The sequence below is a fragment of the Neovison vison genome, chromosome 2 (genome assembly GCF_020171115.1).
Source record: "Neovison vison isolate M4711 chromosome 2, ASM_NN_V1, whole genome shotgun sequence".
NCBI classification, from domain to species: domain Eukaryota; kingdom Metazoa; phylum Chordata; class Mammalia; order Carnivora; family Mustelidae; genus Neogale; species Neogale vison.
This window is the reverse complement of record NC_058092.1, coordinates 158,410,253-158,436,021: the sequence shown is the minus strand read 5'-3', so window position 1 is coordinate 158,436,021 and position 25,769 is coordinate 158,410,253. Positions and strand designations below refer to the sequence as shown.

Genomic DNA, 25,769 nt, shown 5'->3' with positions numbered 1-25,769 from the left:
CAATACATACAAATGGGTATCAGACACATGAAAAAATGTTCATCATCATTAGCCTTCAGGGAGATTCAAATTAAAACCACATTGAGATATCACCTTACACCAGTTAGAATGGCCAAAATTAACAGAACAGGAAACAACATGTGTTGGAGAGGATGTGGAGAAAGGGGAAACCTCTTATACTGTTGGTGGGAATGCAAGTTGGTGAAGCCTCTTTGGAGAACAGTGTGGAGACTCCTCAAGAAATTAAAAATAGAGCTTCCCTATGACCCTGCAATTGCACTCCTGGGTATTTACCCCAAAGACACAGATGTCATGAAAAGAAGGGCCATCTGTACCCCAATGTTTATAGCAGCAATGGCCACGGTCGCCAAACTATGGAGAGAACCAAGATGCCCTTCAACGGATGAACGGATAAGGAAGATGTGGTCCATATACACTATGGAGTATTATGCCTCCATCAGAAAGGATGAATATCCAACTTTTGTAGCAACATGGATGGGACTGGAAGAGATTATGCTGAGTGAAATCAGTCAAGCAGAGAGAGTCAATTATCATATGGTTTCTCTTATTTGTGGAGCATAACAAATAGCATGGAGGACAAGGGGCGTTAGAGAGGAGAAGGGAATTTGGGTAAATTGGAAGGGGAGGTGAACCATGAGAGACTATGGACTCTGAAAAACAATCTGAGGGGTTTGAAGTGGCGGGGGGTGGGAGGTTGGGGTATCAGGTGGCGGGTATTATAGAGGGCACGGCTTGCATGGAGCACTGCGTGTGGTGAAAAAATAATGAATACTGTTTTTCTGAAAATAAATAAATTGAAAAAAAAAGAAAGAATGAAAGTGAACACCAGGGACATTGTGCAAGTGGCTGGCACCATGAAGATCTGGACTTCAGACCACGTCTTTGACCACCCATTGGAAACTATTACAGCTGCAACACAGAAAGGCCCAAATGTGGTTGGAGGTGATGTACTGGACAGACATACAGATCACTCTGGAAAGCTATACAGCCAAAGACTTCTCAGCACAGAGTGGGGGTTGCCTTCCATTGTGAAATCTCATATTGCAGCAAAAACTAAAACATTTGTGCAAGAACACTCTGTACTTGATCCTGCAGAGAAAACAATGGAACTTAAATATACTAATATTTCACTTACAAATACGGTTTCTGCAGTTTATACACAAACCACACCCTCAGGACCCAGAAAAAAATATTTTGACTCAAGAAGCTGTGATCACTGTGGAAGGAGTCAGTCTTAGCAGTTACCTTGAAGGACTGACGGCAAGCATGGTATCTTCAAATGCCAATAAAGGCCAAGAAACAGTGGAATGGGTAATACATCAATTAAATGCTGAGACTGAAGACTTGGCAGCTTCAGCAAGAGGGAGCATGAAGACACTGATGGCAGTGGCAGGGTTTGTAAGAAAAATGAGGATGAAAGCTGTTACACGATACACCCGCTCCCCACATCTCTGCAAGCTTGCAATATACTTGTTATTTAAAAATCAGAAATATATTTTAGGTAGGATATTTCTTAATAAGCTGAAGAAAAGATATATGATTTTTGATCAAAACAAAGAGGTGGCAGATTTCTAAATAAAAGGCATCATCCGAAAGTAGTATTGTTTGAAATGTCCATCTAATTCCTGAGGATTCTAGTAGTTATGTGAAAATTTAGCAATTTCTGAAAAGGACCTAGAAAATCATATTGGCATATTACATCTCCTTTAATGCAGAACTGTAAAGCTTTTCATGCATTAGTACTCTTCCCGGCTTTGGACTAACCCCAGAACAAAGCTGAGCCACCTAAATACATATAATTATCTTACTACAGTAAACCTAAAGAGCTTGCATTAGGGAAAGCTTTAAAAAGAGAGAGAGAGAGAGAGAAATTATAGGGGCACCTAGGTGGCTCAGTTAGTTAGGCATCAGTCTTTGGCTCAGATCATGATCTCAGGGTCCTTGGTTCAAGCCCCACATCAGGTTCCCCACTGAGCAGGGAGTCTGCTTCTCCCTCTGCCTTTGCCTCTTCCCCCTGCTTGTGTGAACACTTGTTCGCACTCTCTAGGTAAAATCTCAAAAAAAGGAAAAATGTTACAGTTTTAAAAGATATTGATTTGTGTAAAATAACTTGCTCTGTTATAAACCACCATTAAAGACCACAGTGTTTTGTTTGGTACTTAAATGACATTTTTGGAGTGAAAATTATTACTAAAGTAATACATAACTCCAACAACAACAACAACAACAAAGGATTTTATTATATTAAAGAGTACTGTAATAATTTGCTACAGTTTTGTAACTTAGGAAAGGTATTACCTTCCCTGGATTTGTCCTTTATGACTTAGTATGCTTTATAGCATACTAAGTTAAGATGTTATCTGAAAAATAAAGCCAACCTGGAACTTTGCAGCACTCCAAAGAGAGAAGAGCTGTTCACATCATTTAGCATTTCACGTTTGAATAACTTATAAACTGCCAGGTGTCAAAATTATGGTTCTCTAATTGCTAAAGCACAGCATGCCAGGTTATTTGGATAGAATTACTTTTTGAAGTAATTGTGACTATAAAACATCTTTTTTTATGTTATTGGGAGGGAAACAAACCGTAAGAGACTCTTAATCCCACAAAACAAACTGAGGGTTGCTGGGGGGAGCAGTTAGGGAAAGGGTGTTTGGGTTATGGACACTGGGGAAGATATGTGCTATGGTGAGTGCTGTGAAGTGTGTAAACCTGGCGATTCACAGACCTGAACCCCTGGGACTAATAATACATTCTATGCTAAAAAAAATTAAAAATTAAAAAAAATCTTTTTTACATGAAGAACTCCATGTTATTTGAAATTACTCAATCACTGTCTTTCTGAAGCATACATCCCAGGCACTTAATGGTTTTTTTCCAATTTATTTATTTTCAGAAAAACAGTATTCATTATTTTTTCACCACACCCAGTGGCACTTAATGTTTTTAATAATATGGTGCAACTACAGGGAGGTGCGGTGTGGGAAGGGGCGTGATAAAGAGAAAAAAAGTACTGATCTAAACTAAGCCCTACATGAATTGCTTTGGAGATTTTATTTACAGGAAATCCTTAAGGAGCAGCTGCAATCTGAAAAACAATCCAGTAAACATATTTTGTTTCAAATTTTGTAGCAATTATTAACCAGTAAATACCTTTGATATTTGCAATTGTTACAAAGAATACTATAGTTAGAAGGTAATTAGCTCTTATCCTGGATTATGTAATGCCTGATGTGATAAACTCATCAGATTTCCTATAAAAGAAACCAGTTGATATATGTTTATAACCACAGAAAACAGTATACCAAACTATTTAAAAGTTCGTGTTTTCCTACTTAAAATATTGTTCAGCTTAAGACTTCTTAGAATATTGGTAAAACCGAGTTAAATCCAAGGAGCTTTTTGTGTTTTAAGATTTACTTATTTATTTAATTTTTTTAAAGATTTTATTTATTTATTTGACAAAGAGAGATCACAAGTAGGCACAGAGGCAGGCAGAGAGAGAGAGGAGGAAGCAGGCTCCCTGCTGAGCAGAGAGCCTGATGTGGGACTCCATCCCAGGACCCTGAGATCATGACCAGAGCTGAAGGCAGAGGCTTTAACCCACTGAGCCACCCAGGCGCCCCTTGATTTACTTATTTATTTTAGAGAGAGTGAGCACACAAGCAGGAGGGGCAGAGGGAGAAAAAATCTCAAGCAGACTCTGCACTAAGCACAGAGCCCAATGTGAGGCTCCATCTCACCACCTCAATACCATGACCTGAGCGGAAAACAAGAGTTAGACGCCTAATCAGATGCATTGCCTAAGCACCCTCTAGTAAGGTTTTTGATTACTTTTTGCAACTGAAGATGGTTTTTACAACTGAAATAATATTCTGGCAAAACAAAACATTGCTAGACATTGATATTTGATAAAAAGCTGCCTTCTATAATTTCTGTAAATTATACTTGTTCTGAAAAAGATGCAATGCCCTAAAGATAAAAAGATTTCTCAACAGGGTGCCTGCATGGCTCAGTGGGTTAAGCCTCTGCTTTTGACTCATGTCATGATCTCAGGGTCCTGGGATCGAGGTCCATATTGGGCTCTCTGCTCAGCAGGGAGCCTACCTCCCCCTGCTCTCTCTGCCTGCCTTTCTGCCTACTTGTGATCTCTGTCAAAAAAAAAAATAAATAAAATCTTAAAAAAAATCTAAACAAACTAAAGTAAATACCAAGTCCATTAAAACAGGCATAAATGTGAAAGCCAAAAAAAAATTAAAAAATAACAGAAGAGATTATCTATCTGGCCTTAGAGTAGGAAAATTAATTTTAAACAGGACATGAATGACAGCAACATTAATAAATTTAATAAACTAATTCAAGGTCTGGAAAGTCTTCCTTGTAAAGAGCCAACAGCAAATACTTTAGGTCTTGAGGGCCAGATGGTCTTCATCATTTCACTACTTAACGCTACCACTGAAGCCACTGATTACACACAAATGAATGACCACATAGTAACAGGTAGGGATTGTGAGAGGAGCACAAGGGAGGCTTTAGAAGTGCTGCCAGTGTTTGCTCTTACCTATGTATTAGTTATGCAGGCATTAGATTTGTGGTAATTCACTGGGCTCTACAGTTACAATCTGTGGATTTTTTAATACATTTGTTGTATGTATAAAAATAAGATTAAAGGGGCACCTGGGTGGCTCAGTGGGTTGAGCCTCTGCCTTCTGCTTGGGTCGTGGTCTCAGGGTCCTGGGATCAAGCCCTGCATCTGGCTCTCTGCTCAGCGGGGAGCCTGCTCCCTCCTCTCTCTCTGTCTGCCTCTCTGCCTACTTGTGATCTCTGTCTGTCAAATAAATAAATAAACATCTTTATTAAAAATAAGATTAAAAAATAAAATACATTTTAGGTTAGTGATCAAAGAAGGCATCAGAAAGGAAATAGAAGCCTGTGTAGAAAACAAAAAAAAGCACCACATATTGATACTTGGTACTGATTCTGCAGCCAAAGTAGTAGTAGAGGGAAATTATATCCTTACATGGGCATAATAAAGAGCTTTACAATAAACTCATCTTCAAAAAAAGTTACAAAAAACATCCTATAACCAAAGATATCTGAAGGAAAGAATAAAGGTAAAAGCAGAAGTTAATAAAAATAACATTGGAAGGGTGCCTGGGTGGCTCAGTGGGTTAAGCCTCTGCCTTCGGCTCGGGTCGTGATCTCAGGGTCTTGGGACTGAGCCCCATATCGGGCTCTCTGCTTGATGGGGGGCCTACTTCCACCCCCAGCCCCACCCACTGCCTACTTGCGATCTCTCAAATGAATAAATAAAATCTTTAAAAAAAAATAACAGTGGAGGGGCGCCTGGGTGCTAGAGTCAGTTAAGCATCAGTCTCTGGATTTCTGCTCAGGTCATGATCTCAGGGTTGTGAGGCTGATCCCCACATTGGACTCCAGGCTCAGCATGGAATCTTCGTAAGACAACCTCTTCCTCTCTCTGTGCCCAGCTTCCTGGGCTCAGGCATGCCCATGCTCACTCTCTCAAATAAATAAAAAAAAAATTTAAGATGTTACTGATGTATTTGACAGAGAGAGAGATCACAAGGAGGGAGAAAGGCAGAGAGATAAAGAGGAGGAAGCAGGCTCCCTGCTGAGCAGAGAGCCCGATGTGGGACTCGATCCCAGGACCTTGAGATCATGACCTGAGCAGGAGCAGAGGCCTAACCCACGGAGCCACCTAGGTGCCCCAAATCTTTTTTTTTTTAAAGGGAAAAAAAACAGAGTGAAAATCAATAAAACCAAAAGCTGGCTCCATGAAGAATAAAATACTGTGATAAAAATTTGTCCTAACAAATTAGAAAAGCCATTAGGAATAATAAGGAACAAATTAAATATTTTTTCCAAATTTTTATTTAAATTCTAGTCAGTTAACATACGGTGCAATACTGGTTTCAGGAGCAGAATTCAGTGATTCATCACTTGCATACAACACCCAGTGCTCATCACAAGTGCCTTCTTTAATACCGTCACCCCTATAGTCTATCCCCACCACTTTCCTCCACCAACCCTGTTTGTCCTGTCCTTAAGAGTCTCTTATGGCTTGTTTCCCTCTCCTTCCCCCCCCCCATATATTCATCTCTTTTGTTTCTTAAATTACACATATGAGTGAAATCAAATTAAATATTTTTTAAATGATTAAGAATACTATAGACAAGGTTATGGAAAAAAATACTGACAAACAGAATTACAGTTATCATCAAAAGAGTAACACTCTTTGACCAAGTAGGGCTTCTTTTAAAAAATAAAGATTAGTTTTTAAGAAATATGGAAATATAATATATCTAAAAAATTATATCATCATTCCCATTAAATGTTAAGAAAGCATTTGGAAAAATTATTCTAATTTTCAATAAAATAAGACTCCAAGGATACTTTGTGAACATGACAAAAACCACCCAGTCCAAAGTCAGCAACGTGCATAATAGAGAAGAAACATGGCAGGCATTCCCACTCACGTGCATTGTGTTAGTCCTTCTATTGTTCTGCTTATTTTTTAGAGATGCTCAAATATACAATCAGATCCCTTATCACATTATACTAAAAAAAATTCTAGATTAAGGTACTAAATATTTTTAAAAAGTCTTATTAGAAAAAAGACAAAAAACAGAAAAATGTCATCAGGCCCCCAGGGTAAGGAAAACAATAATAAAAAATAGAAGAATCAAAAGGGTTGTATCACAATGTAAAATTTCCAGAAATAATACTATTATATTAAAAGACAAAGCATATGGAGAGAAGAAAATTGATAAAAATTATCATGAAAGATCACCACCTAGGGGCGCCTGGGTGGCTCAGTGGGTTAAAGCCTCTGCCTTCGGCTCAGGTCATGATCCTGAGGATTGGGTCCTGGGATTGAGCCCCGCCATTGGGCTCTCTGCTCAGCAGGGAGCCTGATTTCCCCTCTCTCTTTGCCTGGCTGCCTCTCTACCCATTTGTGATCTCTGTCAAATAAATTTTAAAAATCTTAAAAAAAAAAGATTACCACCTAAAATACATAAGAATTCTTATGAAACTCCATAGCCTGAAATAACTTAAAAAGCCAGATTTATGAAAGTCAAAAACACTGAACAACCAGAAAAATGGAAATTAAGTTTTCACCCCTTAGTGTAAAAATACTTTTTATGTCTGGAGAGAAGAGAGGAAAAGTAGTCTTCTAATGAATAAGTTTACCTAGAAAAATTAGAAATGCTCATATCCTGTAACTCAAAAATACTAATCATTGGACTATAGAGCAGTAATTCTTAAACTTGATGTGTATGAGCATCACATGCACACCTTGTCAAAAATATGAATTGCTGGGGCACCTGGGTGGCTCAGAGGGTTAAAGCCTCTGCCTTCAGCTCAAGTCATGATCCCAGGGTCCTGGGATGGAGCCCCGCCATGGGGCTCTCTGCTCAGTGGGGAGCCTGCTTCCTCCTCTCTCTGCCTGCATCTTTGCCTACTTGTGATCTCTGTCTGTCAAATAAATAAAATCTTTAAAAAATATATGGATTCCTGGGCCTCACCCCCAAATTTTTCTTCCAGAAGGTCTGGGAGCATACATAAATATCTGCATTTCTGACGAGTTTCAGGGTAATACTGCCATTTCTGGCCAAAGAACCTAACTTTGAGAAGCACTGCTCCAGAGTCTGGAGACACACTTGCATCTATGCAGAGAGATAAGTATATTCACAGCAGCATTTATATTAATGAAAAGTGGAAATCACCTAAATGCCTATCAATAAAATATAGCATTTAGAATATAGTGTACTGTACAGTGTGAAAAATAGAGCATTAAAAGGGCTAAACTATATATGAATAGATCCCAAATTACTGGTCAATTGAGGGGGAAAATGTCCATTGCATATTCATGAAGATAATTTATACGTTTCTAGAAGTATTCAAAACAATGAACAGTACTATTCAACTCTCTACCTATCTTTTCAATGTTTGCGTATTGATATGATGATAAAGCTAGTATACAAAGGATTAAAAAATTGGAACCAAACCATACGGCTCGATAAGGAAGATTCCATGAAAGAGGCATTAGAAGACTGATACAAGAAGACTTGCCCCAGGAGCTGCAGTAGAGTAATGCAGCAGCCTCTTCGAGGAAAGCATATTACAATTAAACCTTTGGCCACCTTTACCTGGATAGATCCCAATAGCAGACGGGAAAGACCAGGACAGAATTCTATGGGAAGAATTTGACTGGGAAGCTCAGACATACTTACCAGAGAATTTACCTCTGAACCACTGGCTGTGCAACTTAAATACACAAGCTGGCTAAAGTCCTCACAGAGAGTTTTTCTAACAGGCATGCAGGCCATTCATTCCTTTGAACATACCAGCTTTTATAGCAGGACCAAATTAGACTATTATAAATGCACTACTTTAACTATCTCTTGCACCCTCTTACTCTCAGTGAGGAATGGCTTTAGGCAATCCTTTCAGGATTCATGAAGATAATTTACACATATTAATATATATATTAATTATAATATAATATAATTATATAATGATATATAATATATAAATATTATATATGTTTTTATATAATTATACATATATACATATATTATATATAATTATTATATATCATTATATAATGATAACATATGTTTATATATAATGATATATAATATTTTATATAATATATAAATATTTTATATATTATATAAAATATATTTAAAATATAAATATTTTATATATTATATAAAATATTTATTATATATTATATAGTATATTTATATATAATATAATATTATATATAATTATATAATATAATATATAAGATAATTTATACATATTAATACATATATTAATATATGTATTATTGCATATATTATTAAATATATTATTAATATATACATTTATACATATTAGTATATAATATATAAGATAATTTATATATATTGATATATATAAATTATAATATATAGTTATATTATAATATATAAGATAATTTATATAGCTAAGTTATCTTATATATAATATAACTATATATTATAATTTATATATATTAATTATATATTATAATCTATATATAGTATATAATATTATATATTATATTAATATTATATATTATAATATAAATATAATATTATACATACATGTCACTGGAAGGTTATCCACTAGGTGTCCCTATGTTAAGACCAAAAATTATACCTTTCAAGAACTTGTGTTTAAAAAAAAAAAATGTCTGTCTGTATCCAAATACAGTGTCTTCCTTTTTCCATGGTTATCAGAAACAGCAGAGATGTATTTGTGGATCACCTTAGAAACTCTAAGATATATAATGATCAGTATGTATCTATAAGCCAACCTGGCCTTGCTCCTGATGTTACTTTATATTTTTCTGTAAAGTTAGATTTCTATCAATTACTAATTTTCCCCATCTTAACATATGGAATCCTACAAATCTCACAAAGTCCACTGTAAAAAAAAAAAAAAAGTGGGGAATGAACAAATAACTTACCTGGGACTTGTTCATTTTCTGCGGTCTTGGATAAATGCAGACAACTCTGAAGATGTGCTGGGTTACAAGAGGGAAGGGGCCATGGATGATCTGGCGTGCCTAGCAGCTCCAGAATCCTCCTGCCCTAAAAACTACACACATCCAACAGACAGGAAGAACGTCAGTACCTCCGACCTTCGGATGCTGAAACACCCCTTATATAACAGGACTCTGATATTATCATGTAGTAGCTCCTGGACATAACGTTTTTCACTGGGTAAATGTAAATATTTGCTCCCCGAGGATTTAACAGTTTAAACCTCCCCTGATGCTCACACACAAAATTTTTAAATAAACTAGTTCAGACCAAACAATACACCCAGTGAAATAACATTAACTCTTCACCAAAACTGTTCAAAAAATACTCCTACTAACCCGTTTATCAATTTCCCTACTGTTACTAAACCCTTGGTTAGTGATTCCGCAGAAAGCTATAAAAAGCGGTGCTTTAAGGAAAGGTCTAGGTTTCAATTTCTGTATGTTTGTTGCCATTTTTCAAAAGGAACTTTAAATGTAATTTGCTTTTCCTTGCGTGTAAAAGCAAACAGTTCTCTCTCACGAGTCAGGAGACACGACTTTTAGTCTTTGCCTCTAACAGGGTGATTCTGAACAAGTCGCTAACCTTCAAGAGGGGAATTATTTTTTTTTTAATTTTTTAATTTATTTTTCCGTTAAATAAGACAAAAGCAGAAAATTCTTGAAGACACTTCGTGAATGCCAGGGCAAGTCAGGACTGATTAACAGCGCACATCGGGATGCAGTGATGGGCACGGCTAGTGGGCAGCTCAGCCTCCTGGAAGAATAAAGGGAGAGCGGAGGGAACGGGTCTCCCCTAGGCCGGGCGGTAACCGCACAGCCATGGCGGTAACCACACAGCCCGGGTGGGCGCGCCCCGCTTCCCCGACCACCGCACGTAAGCACCCACCGCGCACGTGAAGACGTCCTCCCCGCAGCGCCGTCACCTACCCAAGGTTTCCGCACACCCACCGTGCACGCGCACACGCCCTCCTCCTTCGGCCTCCAAAATGGGGCTCCAAGAACAGCCCCACGAGCTCCCCGCAGGGGCCGATCACGTGGGGTCTCCGACCCTTAGTCTTGATGCAGACATCCCCATCCTGCCGTGGGCGGGCCGCAGATTTCCTCCACACTACTGGCCACAGACCCCCTACCGACTCGTGACACGCCCCCCCCCCCCCCCCCCGGCAGCGCAGCGCCACACCTCGGCCTTTGTCCAGCTGTTCCGGGCTCACCTGTCGCTTCCTCATTGGAAGGGACTGGCCCCGGAAAAGCGCGGGCACTCAGCAGCGCAGGAATTGCCTCCCACGCGAGACCTGAATAGAAGTGGGGGACGGAGCGGTGGAAGGAAGTGCACAGACGCAGAGGGCGGAACTAGGCATGCGCAGAAACAGGCACTCTCAGAACCTGGCAGTCCGGGCAATCAGTGCTACCAATTGAACTACCTTTCCCTGCTACCCCTGGTGCGAGACTGGCTGAGAGTGCAATCTTCTGTCGAGCACGAGAAAGTTTGGGGCACTTGAGATAGCTCTCCAAGCAGTCAGAGCCCGTCAGGGACTCCCCACAGCTTACAGATTATAGCTGAGTTCTCGGCAAGTGTGCAATTTAGAGCTGTCAGGGAATGGAAACCTGCAGTAACGTTCACTTTTTCAATGCTAGGAAGTAGAGTCCACCAATACGGTAAAAGAATGCTTACAGGCGCCTGGGTGGCTCAGTGGGTTAAAGCCTCTCTGCCTTCGGCTCAGGTCATGGTCTCAGGGTCCTGAGATCCAGCCCCACATCGGGCTCTCTGCTTGGCAGGGAGCCTGCTTCCCCCACCCTCTCTGTCTGCCTCTCTGACTACTTGTGATTTCTGTCAAATAAATAAATAAAATCTTTAAAAAAAAAAAACAGAAAAGAGTGCTTAAAAAATTGTATCTGACAGCATCAGCGATTCTCTCAGAAAATGAAAAGCGAGGGGGCGAGGGTGGGGTCAAGAAAGCTAGTTCATCAAAACTCATGAAAGCAAGAAACGAAAATTGTAGATAAATCATAAAACAGTCCAAAGATATATATATATATATATATATATATATTTACATAAACATATTCTTTCCTCTGCGACATTAAGGTTATTGAATAAATGAAGATCTACCCTTTCAGAGAATCAATATTCTTTAAAAACATTCCACTATGAATCTCATAAACTTTTATATACATCTTTTTCTCTTTGATTTTTGTATGCCTTAAGTGTACTTCACAAAAAGCATTCTCAACTTCATCTGGAATAAGTAAAAATCCAAAGTAACAGGAAATATTTCAAAAAGAAGAATTCCTAATAAGTATCAATATGCATAATTTTACTCGACTAAAGATAGTTTGCCATCTACTTCATGGAAACAAAGCCATGATTAGGTGTATGTTTTGAATGTAGTATAATAAATGTAGCACTTCAAAGTACTGAGGAAACAATGGAATATTCCAAACAGCAATCCCTTCCTAACAATTTGGTGTAAAGTTATATACATAGATCACACATGGTACAATTCACATGGATTCAAGATTTAAAATAAAACACTAAGTTAATAAAAATAGAGGTGACACGTTGTGTCACCAAAATTAGAAACCATAAGTTAAGTATCTGATACATTAGAAAAATAACAACTCAGTTCTATTTTTTTTAAAAGCTAAAAACAAATAAACTAGGAAATTCTATTTTTACTATTTCAAAGAAAAGATGTATTAATTTAAAGAAAGATCTTTAAATCAACAGAAAGAAAATTTTAAAACAGGGTACAGAACTAAACACTAATATAATGAATGACAATACATAAAGTGAAAATGAATGACAAATGTATATAAAAGTCCATTATCAGAATTGAAACAATGCAAATGCTTAAATAGAAACATTCAAAATACAGAACTGTTTGATCACAGCCCCCCAATTCCTTCATGCTACCCTTTTGAAATTAAACTTTCTCACCACTCTTATCCTTTGGCAGCTACTATCTCTTCTTCATGCCTACAGTTTGCCTTTTCTGGAAAGTCACATACACGGAATCTTACCATGTGTAATCTTATGAATCTGATATCTTTTACTTAGTACAATACATTTAAGATTCATCAATGTTGCTTCGTATACCAATACACTTTTGACTTTTATTTCCCAGGTCCTACTCCATGGTATGAATTCACCACACTTACTTATTTCTTCCCCAGCCAAGCGACCTTAACTTCCAATCTGGGGAAATTATGAATAAGTAAAATTCCATTTTGAAGTATAAGACTCATATAGCATCCTTCTAAAGAATGAATGGGTCAATCGGGAAATTAAAGAAGAATTGAAAAAAATCATGGAAACAAATGATAATGAAAATACAATGGTTCAAAATCTGTGGGACACAACAAAGGCAGTCCTGAGAGGAAAATATATAGCGGTACAAGCTTTTCTCAAGAAACAAGAAAGGTCTCAGGTACACAACCTAACCCTACACCTAAAGTAGCTGGAGAAAGAACAAGAAAGAAACCCTAAGCCCAGCAGGAGAAGAGAAATCATAAAGATCAGAGCAGAGATCAATGAAATAGAAACCAAAAAAAACAAAAGAACAAATCAACGAAACTAGGAGCTGGTTCTTTGAAAGAATTAATGAAATTGATAAACCCCTGGCCAGACTTATCAAAAAGAAAAGAGAAAGGACCCAAATAAATAAAATCATGAATGAAAGAGAAGAGATCACAACTAACACCAAAGAAATACAAACTATTATAAGAACATACTATGAGCAACTCTACGCCAACAAATTTGACAATCTGGAAGAAATGGATGCATTCCTAGAAACATATAAACTACCAAAATTGAACCAGGAAGAAATAGAAAGCCTGAACATACCCATAACCAGTAAGGAGATTGAAACAGTCATTAAAAATCTCCAAACAAACAAAAGCCCAGGGCCAGACGGCTTCCCCGGTGAATTCTACCATACATTTAAAGAAGAACTAATTCCTATCCTCCTGAAACTGTTCCAAAAAATAGAAATGGAAGGAAAACTTCCAAACTCATTTTATGAGGCCAACATCACCTTGATCACAAAACCAGACAAGGATCCCATCAAAAAAGAGAGCTATAGACCAATATCCTTGATGAACACAGATGCGAAAATTCTCACCAAAATACTAGCCAATAGGATTCAACAGTACATTAAAAGGATTATTCTCCACGACCAAGTGGGATTTATCCCAAGGCTGAAAGGTTGGTTCAACATCCGCAAATCAATCAATGTGATACAACACATCAATAAAAGAAAGAACAAGAGCCATATGATACTCTCAATAGATGCTGAAAAAGCATTTGACAAAGTACAGCATCCCTTCCTGATCCAAACTCTTCAAAGTGTAGGGATAGAGGGCACATACCTCAATATCATCAAAGCCATCTATGAAAAACCCACCGCTAATATCATTCTCAATGGAGAAAAACTGAAAGCTTTTCCACTAAGGTCAGGAACACAGCATGGATGTCCATTATCACCACTGCTATTCAAAATAGTACTAGAAGTCGTAGCCTCAGCAATCAGACAACAAAAGGAAATTAAAGGCATCCAAATCGGCAAAGAAGAAGTCAAATTATCACTCTTCGCAGATGATATGATACTCTATGTGGAAAACCCAAAAGACTCCACTCCAAAACTGCTAGAACTTGTACAAGAATTCAGTAAAGTGTCAGGATATAAGATCAATGCACAGAAATCAGTTGCATTTCTCTACACCAACAACAAGACAGAAGAAAGAGAAATTAAGGAGTCAATCCCATTTACAATTGCACCCCAAACCATAAGATACCTAGAAATAAACCTAACCAAAGAGGCACAGAATCTATTCTCAGAAAACTATAAAGTACTCATGAAAGAAATTGAGGAAGACACAAAGAAATGGAAAAATGTTCCGTGCTCCTGGATTGGAAGAATAAATATTGTGAAAATGTCTATGCTACCTAAAGCAATCTACACATTTAATGCAATTCCTATCAAAGTACCATCCATCTTTTTCAAAGAAATGGAACAAATAATTTTAAAATTTATATGGAAGCAGGAAACACCTCGAATAGCCAAAGGGATATTGACAAAGAAAGTAAAGTTGGTGGCATCACAATTCCGGACTTCAAGCTCTATTACAAAGCTGTCATCATCAAGAGAGCATGGTACTGGCAAAAAAACAGACACATAGATCAATGGAACAGAATAGAGAGCCCAGAAACAGACCCTCAAATCTATGGTCAACTAATCTTTGACAAAGCAGGAAAGAATGTCCAATGGAAAAAAGACAGCCTCTTTAATAAATGGTGTTGGGGAAATTGAAAGCCACGTGCAGAAAAATGAAATTGGACCATTTCCTTACACCACACACAAAAATAGACTCAAAATGGATTAAGGACCTCAATGTGAGAAAGGAATCCAATCAAAATCCTTGAGGAGTACACAGGCAGCAACCTCTTCGACCTCATCCGCAGCAACATTTTCCTAGGAACATCGCCAAAAGCAAGGGAAGCAAAGGCAAAAATGAACTGTTGGGATTTCATCAAGATCAAAAGCTTTTGCACAGCAAAGGAAACAGTTAACAAACAGTTATCAAAAGACAACTGACAGAATGGGAGAAGATATTTGCAAAGGACATATCAGATAAAGGACTAGTGTCCAAAATCTATAAAGAACTTAGCAAACTCAACACCCAAAGAACAAATAATCCAATCAAGAAATGGGCAGAGGACATGAACAGACATTTCTGCAAAGAAGACATCCAGATGGCCAACAGACACATGAAAAAGTGCTCCATATCACTCGGCATCAGGGAAATACAAATCAAAACCACAATGAGATATCACCTCACACCAGTCAGAATGGCTAAAATCAACAAGTCAGGAAATGACAGAGGCTGGCGAGGATGCGGAGAAAGGGGAACCCTCCTACACTGTTGATGGGAATGCAAGCTGGTGCAACCACTCTGGAAAACAGCATGGAGGTTCCTCAAAATGTTGAAAATAGAACTGCCCTATGACCCAGCAATTGCACTACTGGGTATTTACCCTAAAGATACAAACGTAGTAATCCAAAGGGCACGTGCACCCGAATGTTTATAGCAGCAATGTCCACGATAGCCAAACTATGGAATGAACCTAGATGTCCATCAACAGATGAATGGATCAAAAAGAGGTGGTATATATACACAATGGAATACTATGCAGCCATCAAAAGAAACGAAATCTTGCCATTTGCGAAAACATGGATGGAACTAGAGCGTATCATGCTTAGCGATATAAGTCAAGAGAACACTGTAGCGACTGTCACTCTTCCTGCTAGAGGGGGACACTTTCTCTGGGACAAGATGGGAAGTTTGGGTCCACTGCGACATTCCCAGAGGAGGATGCCTTATGGAGAAGATGGAGGTAGGAAGCAGCCACATGAGGTCCTAGAGAAGTCCTAAGGCTTCACTTACTTGTGGAGCACAAGGAATAACATGGAGGACATGGGGAGATGGAGTATGTGCTTTTGGGTAAATTGGAAGGGGTGGTGATCCATGAGAGACTATGGACTCTGAAAAACAATCTGGGGGGTTTGAAGTGGTGGGGGGGGTGGGAGGTTGGGGTACCAGGTGGTGGGTATTATAGAGGGCACGGCTTGCATGGAGCACTGGGTGTGATGAAAAAATAATGAATACTGTTTTTCTGAAAATAAATAAATTGGAAAAAAAATCATCAAAAAAATATTAATACAAAATGTTCACATAAAACGTTGTTTACCTAGTGACTGTCATGTTTTATTATGTGCTTAACTGATGCTGTTGAATTACTAGTATTTATCACAACATTTAGGGTATTATTTTATTGTGAATACTATTGGTGTGTAGTTTCAGGAAAGCTAAATCTGCCACAATGCTGACATCAGGCATAAAAAGCAGGAAGGCTGGTGCTTATTTCAAAGCCTTGTAGGAAGGGCTAGGAAGTTGAAGATGAAAAATGCTAGACCTTGAAACTTAATCTTTCTCAAAAAATTTCCAGATACAAGTGTGGGGGGTGGGAGGAGCAGAAACAAATGTAATTAACAATTTTAGCATTTGAATTGTAAAAAGGAGCAGAGGAAGGGGAGGAATAAGTTTGGATGAAGGAGAAGCAGGTGTTGGGCAACAGCTGTTCTGTCCATTCTTTGCCTGGGGGCATAGGGTTCTCTGTTTTTTGTTTTTGTTTTTTTTTTCCCCCAATTTATTTATTTTCAGAAAAACAGTATTCATTATTTTTTCACCACACCCAGTGCTCCATGCAAGCTGTGCCCTCTATAATACCCACCACCTGGTACACCAACCTCCCACCCCCCCGCCACTTCAAACCCCTCAGACTGTTTTTCAGAGTCCATAGTCTCTCATGGTTCACCTCCCCTTCCAATTTACCCAAATTCCCTACGCCTCTCTAATGTCCCTTGTCCTCCATGCTATTTGTTATGCTCCACAAATAAGTGAAACCATATGATAATTGACTCTCTCTGCTTGACTTATTTCACTCAGCATAATCTCTTCCAGTCCCGTCCATGTTGCTACAAAAGTTGGATATTCATCCTTTCTGATGGAGGCATAATACTCCATAGTGTATATGGACCACATCTTCCTTATCCATTCATCCGTTGAAGGGCACCTTGGTTCTTTCCATAGTTTGGCGACCATGGCCATTGCTGCTATAAACATTGGGGTACAGATGGCCCTTCTTTTCACAAAATCTGTATCTTTGAGGTAAATACCCAGGAGTGCAATTTCAGGGTCATAGGGAAGCTCTATTTTTAATTTCTTGAGGAATCTCCACACTGTTCTCCAAAGAGGCTGCACCAACTTGCATTCCCACCAACAGTGGAAGAGGGTTCCCCTTTCTCCACATCCTCTCCAACACATGTTGTTTCCTGTTTTGTTAATTTTGGCCATTCTAACTGGTGTAAGGTGATATCTCAATGTGGTTTTAATTTGAATCTCCCTGAGGGCTAATGATGATGAGCATTTTTTCATGTGTCTGATAGCCATTTGTATTTCTTGATTGGAGAAGTGTCTGTTCATTTCTTCTTCCCATTTTTTGATGTGTTTGTCTGTTTCGTGTGGGTTGAATTTGAGGAGTTCATTATAGATCCTGGATATCAACCTTTTGTCTATACTGTCATTTGCAAATATCTTCTCCCATTCCGTGGGTTGCCTCTTTGTTTTTTTGACTGTTTCCTTTGCTGTGCAGAAGCTTTTGATTTTGATGAAGTCCCAGAAGTTTATTTTCGCTTTTGTTTCCTTTGCATTTGGAGACGTATCTTGAAAGAAGTTGGTGTGGCTGATATCAAAGAGATTACTGCCTATGTTCTCCTCTAAGATTCTGATAGATTCCTGTCTCACGTTGAGGTCTTTTATCCATTTTGAGTTGATCTTTGTGTACGGTGTAAGAGAATGGTCGAGTTTCATTCTTCTACATATAGCTGTCCAGTTTTCCCAGCACCATTTATTGAAGAGACTGTCTTTTTTCCAATGTATATTTTTTCCTGTTTTGTCGAAGATTAATTGACCATAGAGTTGAGGGTCCATATCAGGGCTCTCTACTCTGTTCCACTGGTCTATGAGTCTGTTTTTATGCCAGTACCATGCTGTCTTGGTGATCACAGCTTTGTAATAAAGCTTGAAATCAGGTAAGGTGATGCCGCCAGCTTTATTTTTGTTTTTCAACATTTCCTTAGCAATTCGGGGTCTTTCTGATTCCATACAAATTTTAGGACTATTTGCTCCAGCTCTTTGAAGAATGCCGGTGGAATTTTGATCGGAATGGCATTAAAAGTATAGATTGCTCTAGGCAGTATAGACATTTTAACAATGTTTATTCTTCCGATCCAAGAGTATGGAATGGTCTTCCATCTTTTTGTGTCTTCTTCAATTTCTTTCATGAGTGTTCTATAGTTCCTCAAGTATAGATTCTTTACCTCTTTAGTTAGGTTTATTCCCAGGTATCTTATGGTTCTTGGTGCTATAGTAAATGGAATCAATTCTCTAATTTCCCTTTCTGTATTTTCATTGTTAGTGTATAAGAAAGCCACTGATTTCTGCACATTGACTTTGTATCCTGCCACGCTGCTGAATTGCTGTATGAGTTCTAGTAGTTTGGGGGTGGAGTCTTTTGGGTTTTCCATATAAAGAATCATGTCATCTGTGAAGAGAGAGAGTTTGACTTCTTCATTACCAATTTGGATACCTTTTATTTCTCTCTGTTGTCTGATTGCTGTTGCTAGAGCTTCTAATACTATGTTGAACAAGAGTGGTGAAAGTGGGCATCCTTGTCTTGTTCCTGATCTCAATGGGAAGGCTGCAAGCTTTTTCCCATTGAGGATGATATTTGCTGTGGGTCTTTCATAGATAGATTTGATGAGGTTCAGGAATGTTCCCTCTATCCCTATTCTTTGAAGCGTTTTAATCAGGAACGGATGTTGGATTTTGTCAAATGCTTTTTCTGCATCAATTGAGAGGACCATGTGGTTCTTCTCTCTTCTCATATTAATTTGTTGTATCACATTGATTGATTTACGAATGTTGAACCATCCTTGTAGACCAGGGATGAATCCCACCTGATCATGGTGGATAATCTTTTTAATGTGTTGTTGGATCCTGTTGGCTAGGATCTTGTTGAGAATCTTAGCATCCATATTCATCAGTGATATTGGTCTGAAATTCTCCTTTTTGGTACGGTCCTTGCCTAGTTTGGGGATCAGGGTAATGCTGGCTTCATAGAAAGAGTCTGGAAGTTTTCCTTCTGCTTCAATTTTTTGAAACAGCTTCAGGAGAATGGGTGTTATTTCTTCTTGGAAGGTTTGGTAGAATTCCCCAGGGAATCCGTCTGGTCCTGGGCTCTTGTTTTTTGGGAGATTTTTGATCACTGCTTCAATCTCGTTATTAGATATCGGTCTATCCAGGTTGTCGATTTCTTCCTCGTTCAATTTTGGTAGTTTATATTTTTCCAGGAATGCATCCATTTCATCTAGGTTGCTAAGCTTATTGGCATATAACTGTTCGTAATAACTTCTGATGATTGTTTCTACTTCCTAGGCGTTAGTTGTGATCTCTCCCTTTTCATTCATAATTTTATGAATTTGGGATTTCTCTGTTTTCTTTCGGATTAGTGTAGCCAGTGGCTTATCGATCTTATTGATTCTTTCAAAAAACCAGCTTCTAGTTTCATTGATACGTTCTACTGTATCTCTGGTTTCTCCCTCATTGATCTCAGCTCTAATCTTGATGATTTCCCTTCTTATGTGTGGAGTTGGTTTGATTTGTTGTTGATCCTCCAGTTCTTTAAGGTGTAGAAACAGCTGGTGTGTTCTGGATTTTTCAATTTTTTTGAGCAAGGCTTGGATGGCTATATATTTTCCCCTTAGGACCGCCTTTGCTGTATCCCATAGGTTTTGGACCGAAGTGTCTTCATTCTCATTGGTTTCCATGAATTGTTTCAGTTCTTCTTTGATCTCCTGGTTGATCCAAGCATTCTTAAGCAAGGTGGTCTTTAGCTTCCAGGTGTTTGAGTTCCTTCGGAACTTTTCCTTGTGATTGAGCTCCAGTTTCAAAGCATTGTGATCTGAGAGTATGCAGGGAATTATCTCAGTCTTTTGGTATCGGCTGAGTCCTGATTTGTGACCCAGTATGTGGTCTATTCTGGAGAAGGTTCCGTGTGCACTTGAGAAGAATGAGTATTCTGCTGTTTTAGGGTGGAATGTTCTTTATATATCTCTGAGGTTCATCTGGTCCAATGTGTCATTCAATGCTCTTGTTTCTTTATTGATTTTCTGCTTCGATGATCTGTCTAGTTCTGAAAGAGGCATGTTAAGATCTCCTACGATTAGTGTATTCATATCAATATGACTCTTTATCTTGATTAACAGTTTTCTTAAGTAATTGGCTGCTCCCATATTGGGAGCATAGATATTTACAACTGTTAGATCATCTTGGTGGATAGTCCCTTTAAGGATTATGTAGTGTCCTTCTGTATCTCTGACTACAGTCTTTAGTTTGAAGTCTAATTTATCTGATATGAGAATCGCTACCCCAGCCTTCTTTTGAGTCCCATTGGCATGAAAGATGCTTCTCCACTCCTTCACTTTCAGTCTGCGTGTATCTTTAGGTTCAAAATGGGTCTCTTGTAGACAGCATATGGATGGGTCCTGTCGTTTTATCCAATCTGCAACCCTGTGCCATTTTATGGGTGCATTTAGGCCATTCACATTGAGAGTGATTATTGATAGATACGTTTTTATTGACATCGAGTTACCTTTGAAGTCTTTCTTTCTGTAGACTGTCTCTATATTTCTGTTCAATGCTATTCTTGGGATTTTTCCTCTTTTATAGAACCCCCCCCTTAATATTTCCTGCAGTGTCGGCTTGGTGGTTGCATAGTCTTTTAAGCCTTGCCGGTCTTGGAAACTCTTTATCTCTCCATCCATTTTGAATGTCAGTCTTGCTGGATAAAGGATTCTTGGCTGCATGTTCTTCTCATTTAGTGCCCTGAATATATCTTGCCAGCCTCTTCTGGCTTGCCAGGTCTCTGTGGACAGGTCTGACGTTATTCTGATGGGCTTCCCTCTGTAAGTAAGGAGCCTCTTTGCCCTGGCGGCTTTCAAGAGATTATACCTACAATTATAATTTCTCAATTTGACTATCAGGTGTCGTGATGTTTTTTTAGAGTGTATAATCTTGGATGGAGACCGTTCAGCCTCTAGTACATGAACGCTGGTTTCATTCGCAAGATTCGGAAAATTTTCATGAAGGACTTGTTCCACGATATCTTCTAGACTTCTTTCTTTCTCCTCCCCTTCAGGAATTCCAATAATTCTGACGTTGGAACTCTTCATGGCATCATTTATTTCCCTGATTCTGCTTTCGTGGAATCTAAGCTGTTTGTTCCAGGCTTCCTCCTGATCCTTTCTCTCTATCTGTTTGTCTTCCAGATCACTAATTCTATCTTCTGTCTCAGTTACCCTAGCTTTGAGAGAGTTTAGATTGGATTGGAACTCTGAGAGCATTGTTGACCTCCTCCCTGGTAGCTTTGAGCTCCGCCCTAATATTGTGAACATCCTGTCTGGTCGCTTTCAGTTCGGCCCTAATCAATTCTGTTTGGTCATCCATGGCTTTCTCCAACCTAGCTATTGCCTGGATAATTGTTAGCCTGAATTCTCTTTCCGACATATTGTCTATGTTGATAGCCGTTAGTTCTATTGCAGAAGGTCCATCCCCTGTATTTTTCTTCTGTTGGGCATTCCTCCTCCTAGTCATTTTGGTGGGAGAAGACTGAACAGATGTAAGCTGGGTGTATCAACTCTGGTGCAGTCAAGGTGCACCCTGGAACACTTCCTGATCTCCGTCTCAGAGAGAAGCCTCAGTCTGGGTGCAGAAGCTGAATAAATTCCCCCTTGGACGCTGGCAGTGCAGGTTCCACGTTGCAGACCCTGGGGCGCAGGATCTTTTGCTCGTCCCCAAAGCCAAGGCAGTGGCGGCTGTCTGGGAGCTCCTGACCGCCAGAGAGGTTCCAAGCAGCGATCGCACACTGAGATTTTGCCGCCGGCCTGGGCTGGGAGTGCCCGGCTTGCGCGCACCTCTTTTCAGAGGCGGCTGTGGGTCGGGCGCGCGTCTGGGGCACTGAGAACGGGGCGCTGGTCCGTAAGCCACAGGCTGGGCTTTTGCACGCCTCTGTCCGGGGAAGAGTTTCACGGGCGCAGGGCTTAGACTTTGAAACAATGGCGCGGGTCAAGAAGCGCCCCCGGGCCTTAGAAACCCAGGAGAGCTGGAGGGACGTACGCGCGCATCTCAAGCTTTGTGGTAGGGCTAGTGCGCATTCTGCAGACCGGCGCAGCTCCCATTCCCTCACAGGAGCCGGAACCCCCGCGCTCTGGGGCGCGCTGGCAGCTTAGGGACCAGGAGCCGGTTTCTCCGCCGCACTCTCTCTGCCTCTTCGCTGGGGAGGCCCTCTGGGACCGGGGACTTAAGCCCCTGTCCCTAGCCTCCCCGATTCCCACAATTTGCCCCCGCGATCCTTTGCTCTTTTGGAGTGCTTTCAACCAGTCTCCAAGTTAATGCTGGTCCCCAGACGCAGGGCACTCTCGCTCGTATCGGGGTATTACTTTTGTACCGGTCGCCTCTGGTGGCTCCCTCCCCCTTTTGTTTATCTTCCGATATCAGTCCACTGTTCCCATTCTGCTTTACCTGCTCACTGGCGTCTTCTGCCCCTGTAGAGATCCAGACGTGTATAATTCTGATCTCAGGCTGATTTCATGGGTGATCGGAGTTCTTTGGTAGGTAATCAGCTCACTTTGGGGTACCAGCTGAAAAGACGCCTCTTCCTAGTACCCCGCCATCTTGTCCCCCCCGGTGTATACTCTTATATCAAAAAATTGACCATGTAATTTTAAAATTTTAAAAGAGAATGAGCTACTATTTTAAAAGAGAATGAGCATAAATCTCATATTTCTCATTTCTTGGGAATAAAATACTGATATTTTAGTGTTTTCTGAAGTAAATCTTGCAGAAGTTTGATTCTTTTTTAATTTTGAGATAATCTACGCTGTTCTACTAGTTTCTATTATGTTCATATTATATGTAATATAATAAATTATATTTATATTACAATATAGATAGTTATAAAGAATATAGTCTCCTCGCACTGCGCCTAGATATGCATGGAGTTAAAATCTTTCTTTTTTAATCTCCTTTTTTAATTTTTATTTTATTTTATTTTATTTTTAGATTTTATTTATTTATGTATCAGAGAGAGAGGGCGAGAGAGCAAGCACAGGCAGACAGAGTGGCAGGCAGAGGCAGAGGGAGAAGCAGGCTCCCTGCAGAGCAAGGAGCCCGATGCGGGACTCGATCCCAGGACGCTGGGATCATGACCTGAGCCGAAGGCAGCTGCTTAACCAACTGAGCCACACAGGCGTCCCTATCTGCTTTTTTTTTTTAATACCTAATCTGATCTTCATGAGTTTACTCTGCTGCCTAGATAGTAATGTGTCCCTGGGCTGGGTCAGGTCACACTTAACTTGCTTGAAACAACATCCTAGCCTCTTCTCTTTTAACCACTCTTTTCAAGGTAGACATGCACTCACCAGTGAAGCTGCTCTTCCTCTCTTGCCTGCCCTTATCCTAAAATCATACAGGTTCCTGGTGTGCTTACTATTTCTTGATGCTTGAAGAGGGCATGCAGCTCCGATGCTCTCCCTCTGTCAGTCTCTGTTTGCATGGTGTGTCTGGTTTGGCCCCTCAGTGCTGGTTTTTTGATTCTCTCCAGTCCCCTAGTGACTCCTTTGAGCATCTGGTGCATATGTTGCTGCTTTTGCGGATGTCCACTTGACTGTGGCCATCAGGGTCCTTTGCTCACAGAGTGATCTCTCAGCCCCTAGAATTCCTGAGCCACACACAAAGAAATAGCTTCTCTCTTTTGTCCCTTGTCTCTGCCACTGCTGCGCATTCCCTATAAGATGTGACTGCTGTGGAAGTTCTCTGGAGGCTTCCATGCTTCACAAGGGTCAGCCACTGTTTCACCAAAAGTTCTCTTACTTTCTCAATACCTATCACCACTTTCCCCAAAGTGCTTCCCCAATGCTTCCTGTCTGTAGATGTGACCCAGAGTAGCAGGGGAGAGGGGATGAAGAGGAAGACCTTTGCATCCCATCTCCTTGTCTTCTCTCTGCCTCCCCTTCTCTACCCCATAATCCAGAGTAGGAAGGCATCCCCCCCTTTCTGCTTTTCTGGAAGACATTTTATATTCTTTCATTCTCAGAAGGGGAAGAAGCCTCCCATGCCAGCCTTCATAGTAGTAGGAAGGGTAGCCTGTCCATGCCATCAAAGAAACTCTATGATCTGGGTCAGGCTGGATTGGCTCTTGATGTTGTAGCCACAGGATGATTTTTAGCTATGGGTAAAAATGTTTTGGATTAATATTGACCAAAAAGAAAACAGATTACAGAGCATATGTATTTTCCTTATCCTATTGGATGGAAACAAAAATGGTCAAACCTAAACAACACAACTTCATTGTTCCAGACTCCAAACTCTCCATTTTTATTGAAAGGAATTAAACATGTTAATAAACATTAGCTTCATACATGTTTATAGAAAAATTTTAAAGGTCTTTGAGTATATATATATATATATATATATATATATATATGTCTATGGATACATTTCCACAATGACCAAATAAAAGAGAGTACATCATTCCATCCTTTGTTTCCCAATTATATAGCATATAATACACTTTTTTTTCTATTTGCTTATGAGGAGACAGTTTCATTTAGATCTATATCAATGGAAAGTCATCATAATTCTATCTTCAGTAACTAGATAATGAATACATTTTGAACACCCTAAATATCTTCTATTAAAGGGGCATTTTTTAAAAAGATTTTACTTGTTTATTTGACAGAGAGATCACAAGTAGACAGAGAGGCAGGCAGAGACAGGGGGATGCAGGCTCCCTGCTGAGAAGAGAGCCAACTGAGGGGCTCAATCCCAGGACCCTGAGATCATGAACTTAGCTGAAGGCAGAAGCTTGACTCACTGAGCCACCCAGGTGCCCTTTAAACCAGGATTTTATAATTTAAGAAATTAACTTGATAGATTCAATTAAGTCCAGAATATAAAATCGAGGAAGATCATAAAATATATTTTTTAAGTTCTCATGGATAAAAAAATAGATTATTGTACATATGCTTGTGGGTTTTTTTTTTGCTTTGACTTTATATCTCTCCTTTTTTATACTATATCAAACCAATGTTATCATATTAATGTCTTTATTTCAAGGCTAAAGTAGTTTATGAAAATAAATGTGTATTCAAATGGTCTGCTACAACAGAAATATCTGATTGCATTGTTGAATATTTAATATATTTTGTGAGAATTTATCCATGACTTAAAACAAAATAAAATCTATGGCATGTTATAATTAAAATAAGTAATAACCCCAAAAATGATAATTTATGGTATATAGTACTGCAAGTACTTCCAGGTCCTAGAATTGTAATTTGATACAGCATTTGAGAAAATAGGCAGTAAGACAAATTCCCTTAATGGGAAAAAGGTAGCTTTGCACTACAGGTTTATTAGTTTGATAACTTATCTTTTTTATTTAATTGGCATCATATAAATTGATTTGTAAAATTAATTGTGAACATTTGTT

At 39.3% G+C, this 25,769-nt stretch overlaps 1 protein-coding gene across 1 annotated transcript; it reads left to right on the top strand.

The window, feature by feature from the left end:
* Positions 1–875: 875 nt before the first annotated feature.
* On the top strand, positions 876–10,364 carry LOC122899233 (PRELI domain containing protein 3B-like). The gene is made up of 3 exons (XM_044236817.1): positions 876–1,100; positions 1,174–1,419; positions 10,281–10,364. The coding sequence occupies exons 1-3, from the start codon at positions 876–878 to the stop codon at positions 10,362–10,364; spliced, it is 555 nt and encodes a 184-aa protein (XP_044092752.1).
* The last annotated feature ends 15,405 nt before the right edge of the window (positions 10,365–25,769 follow it).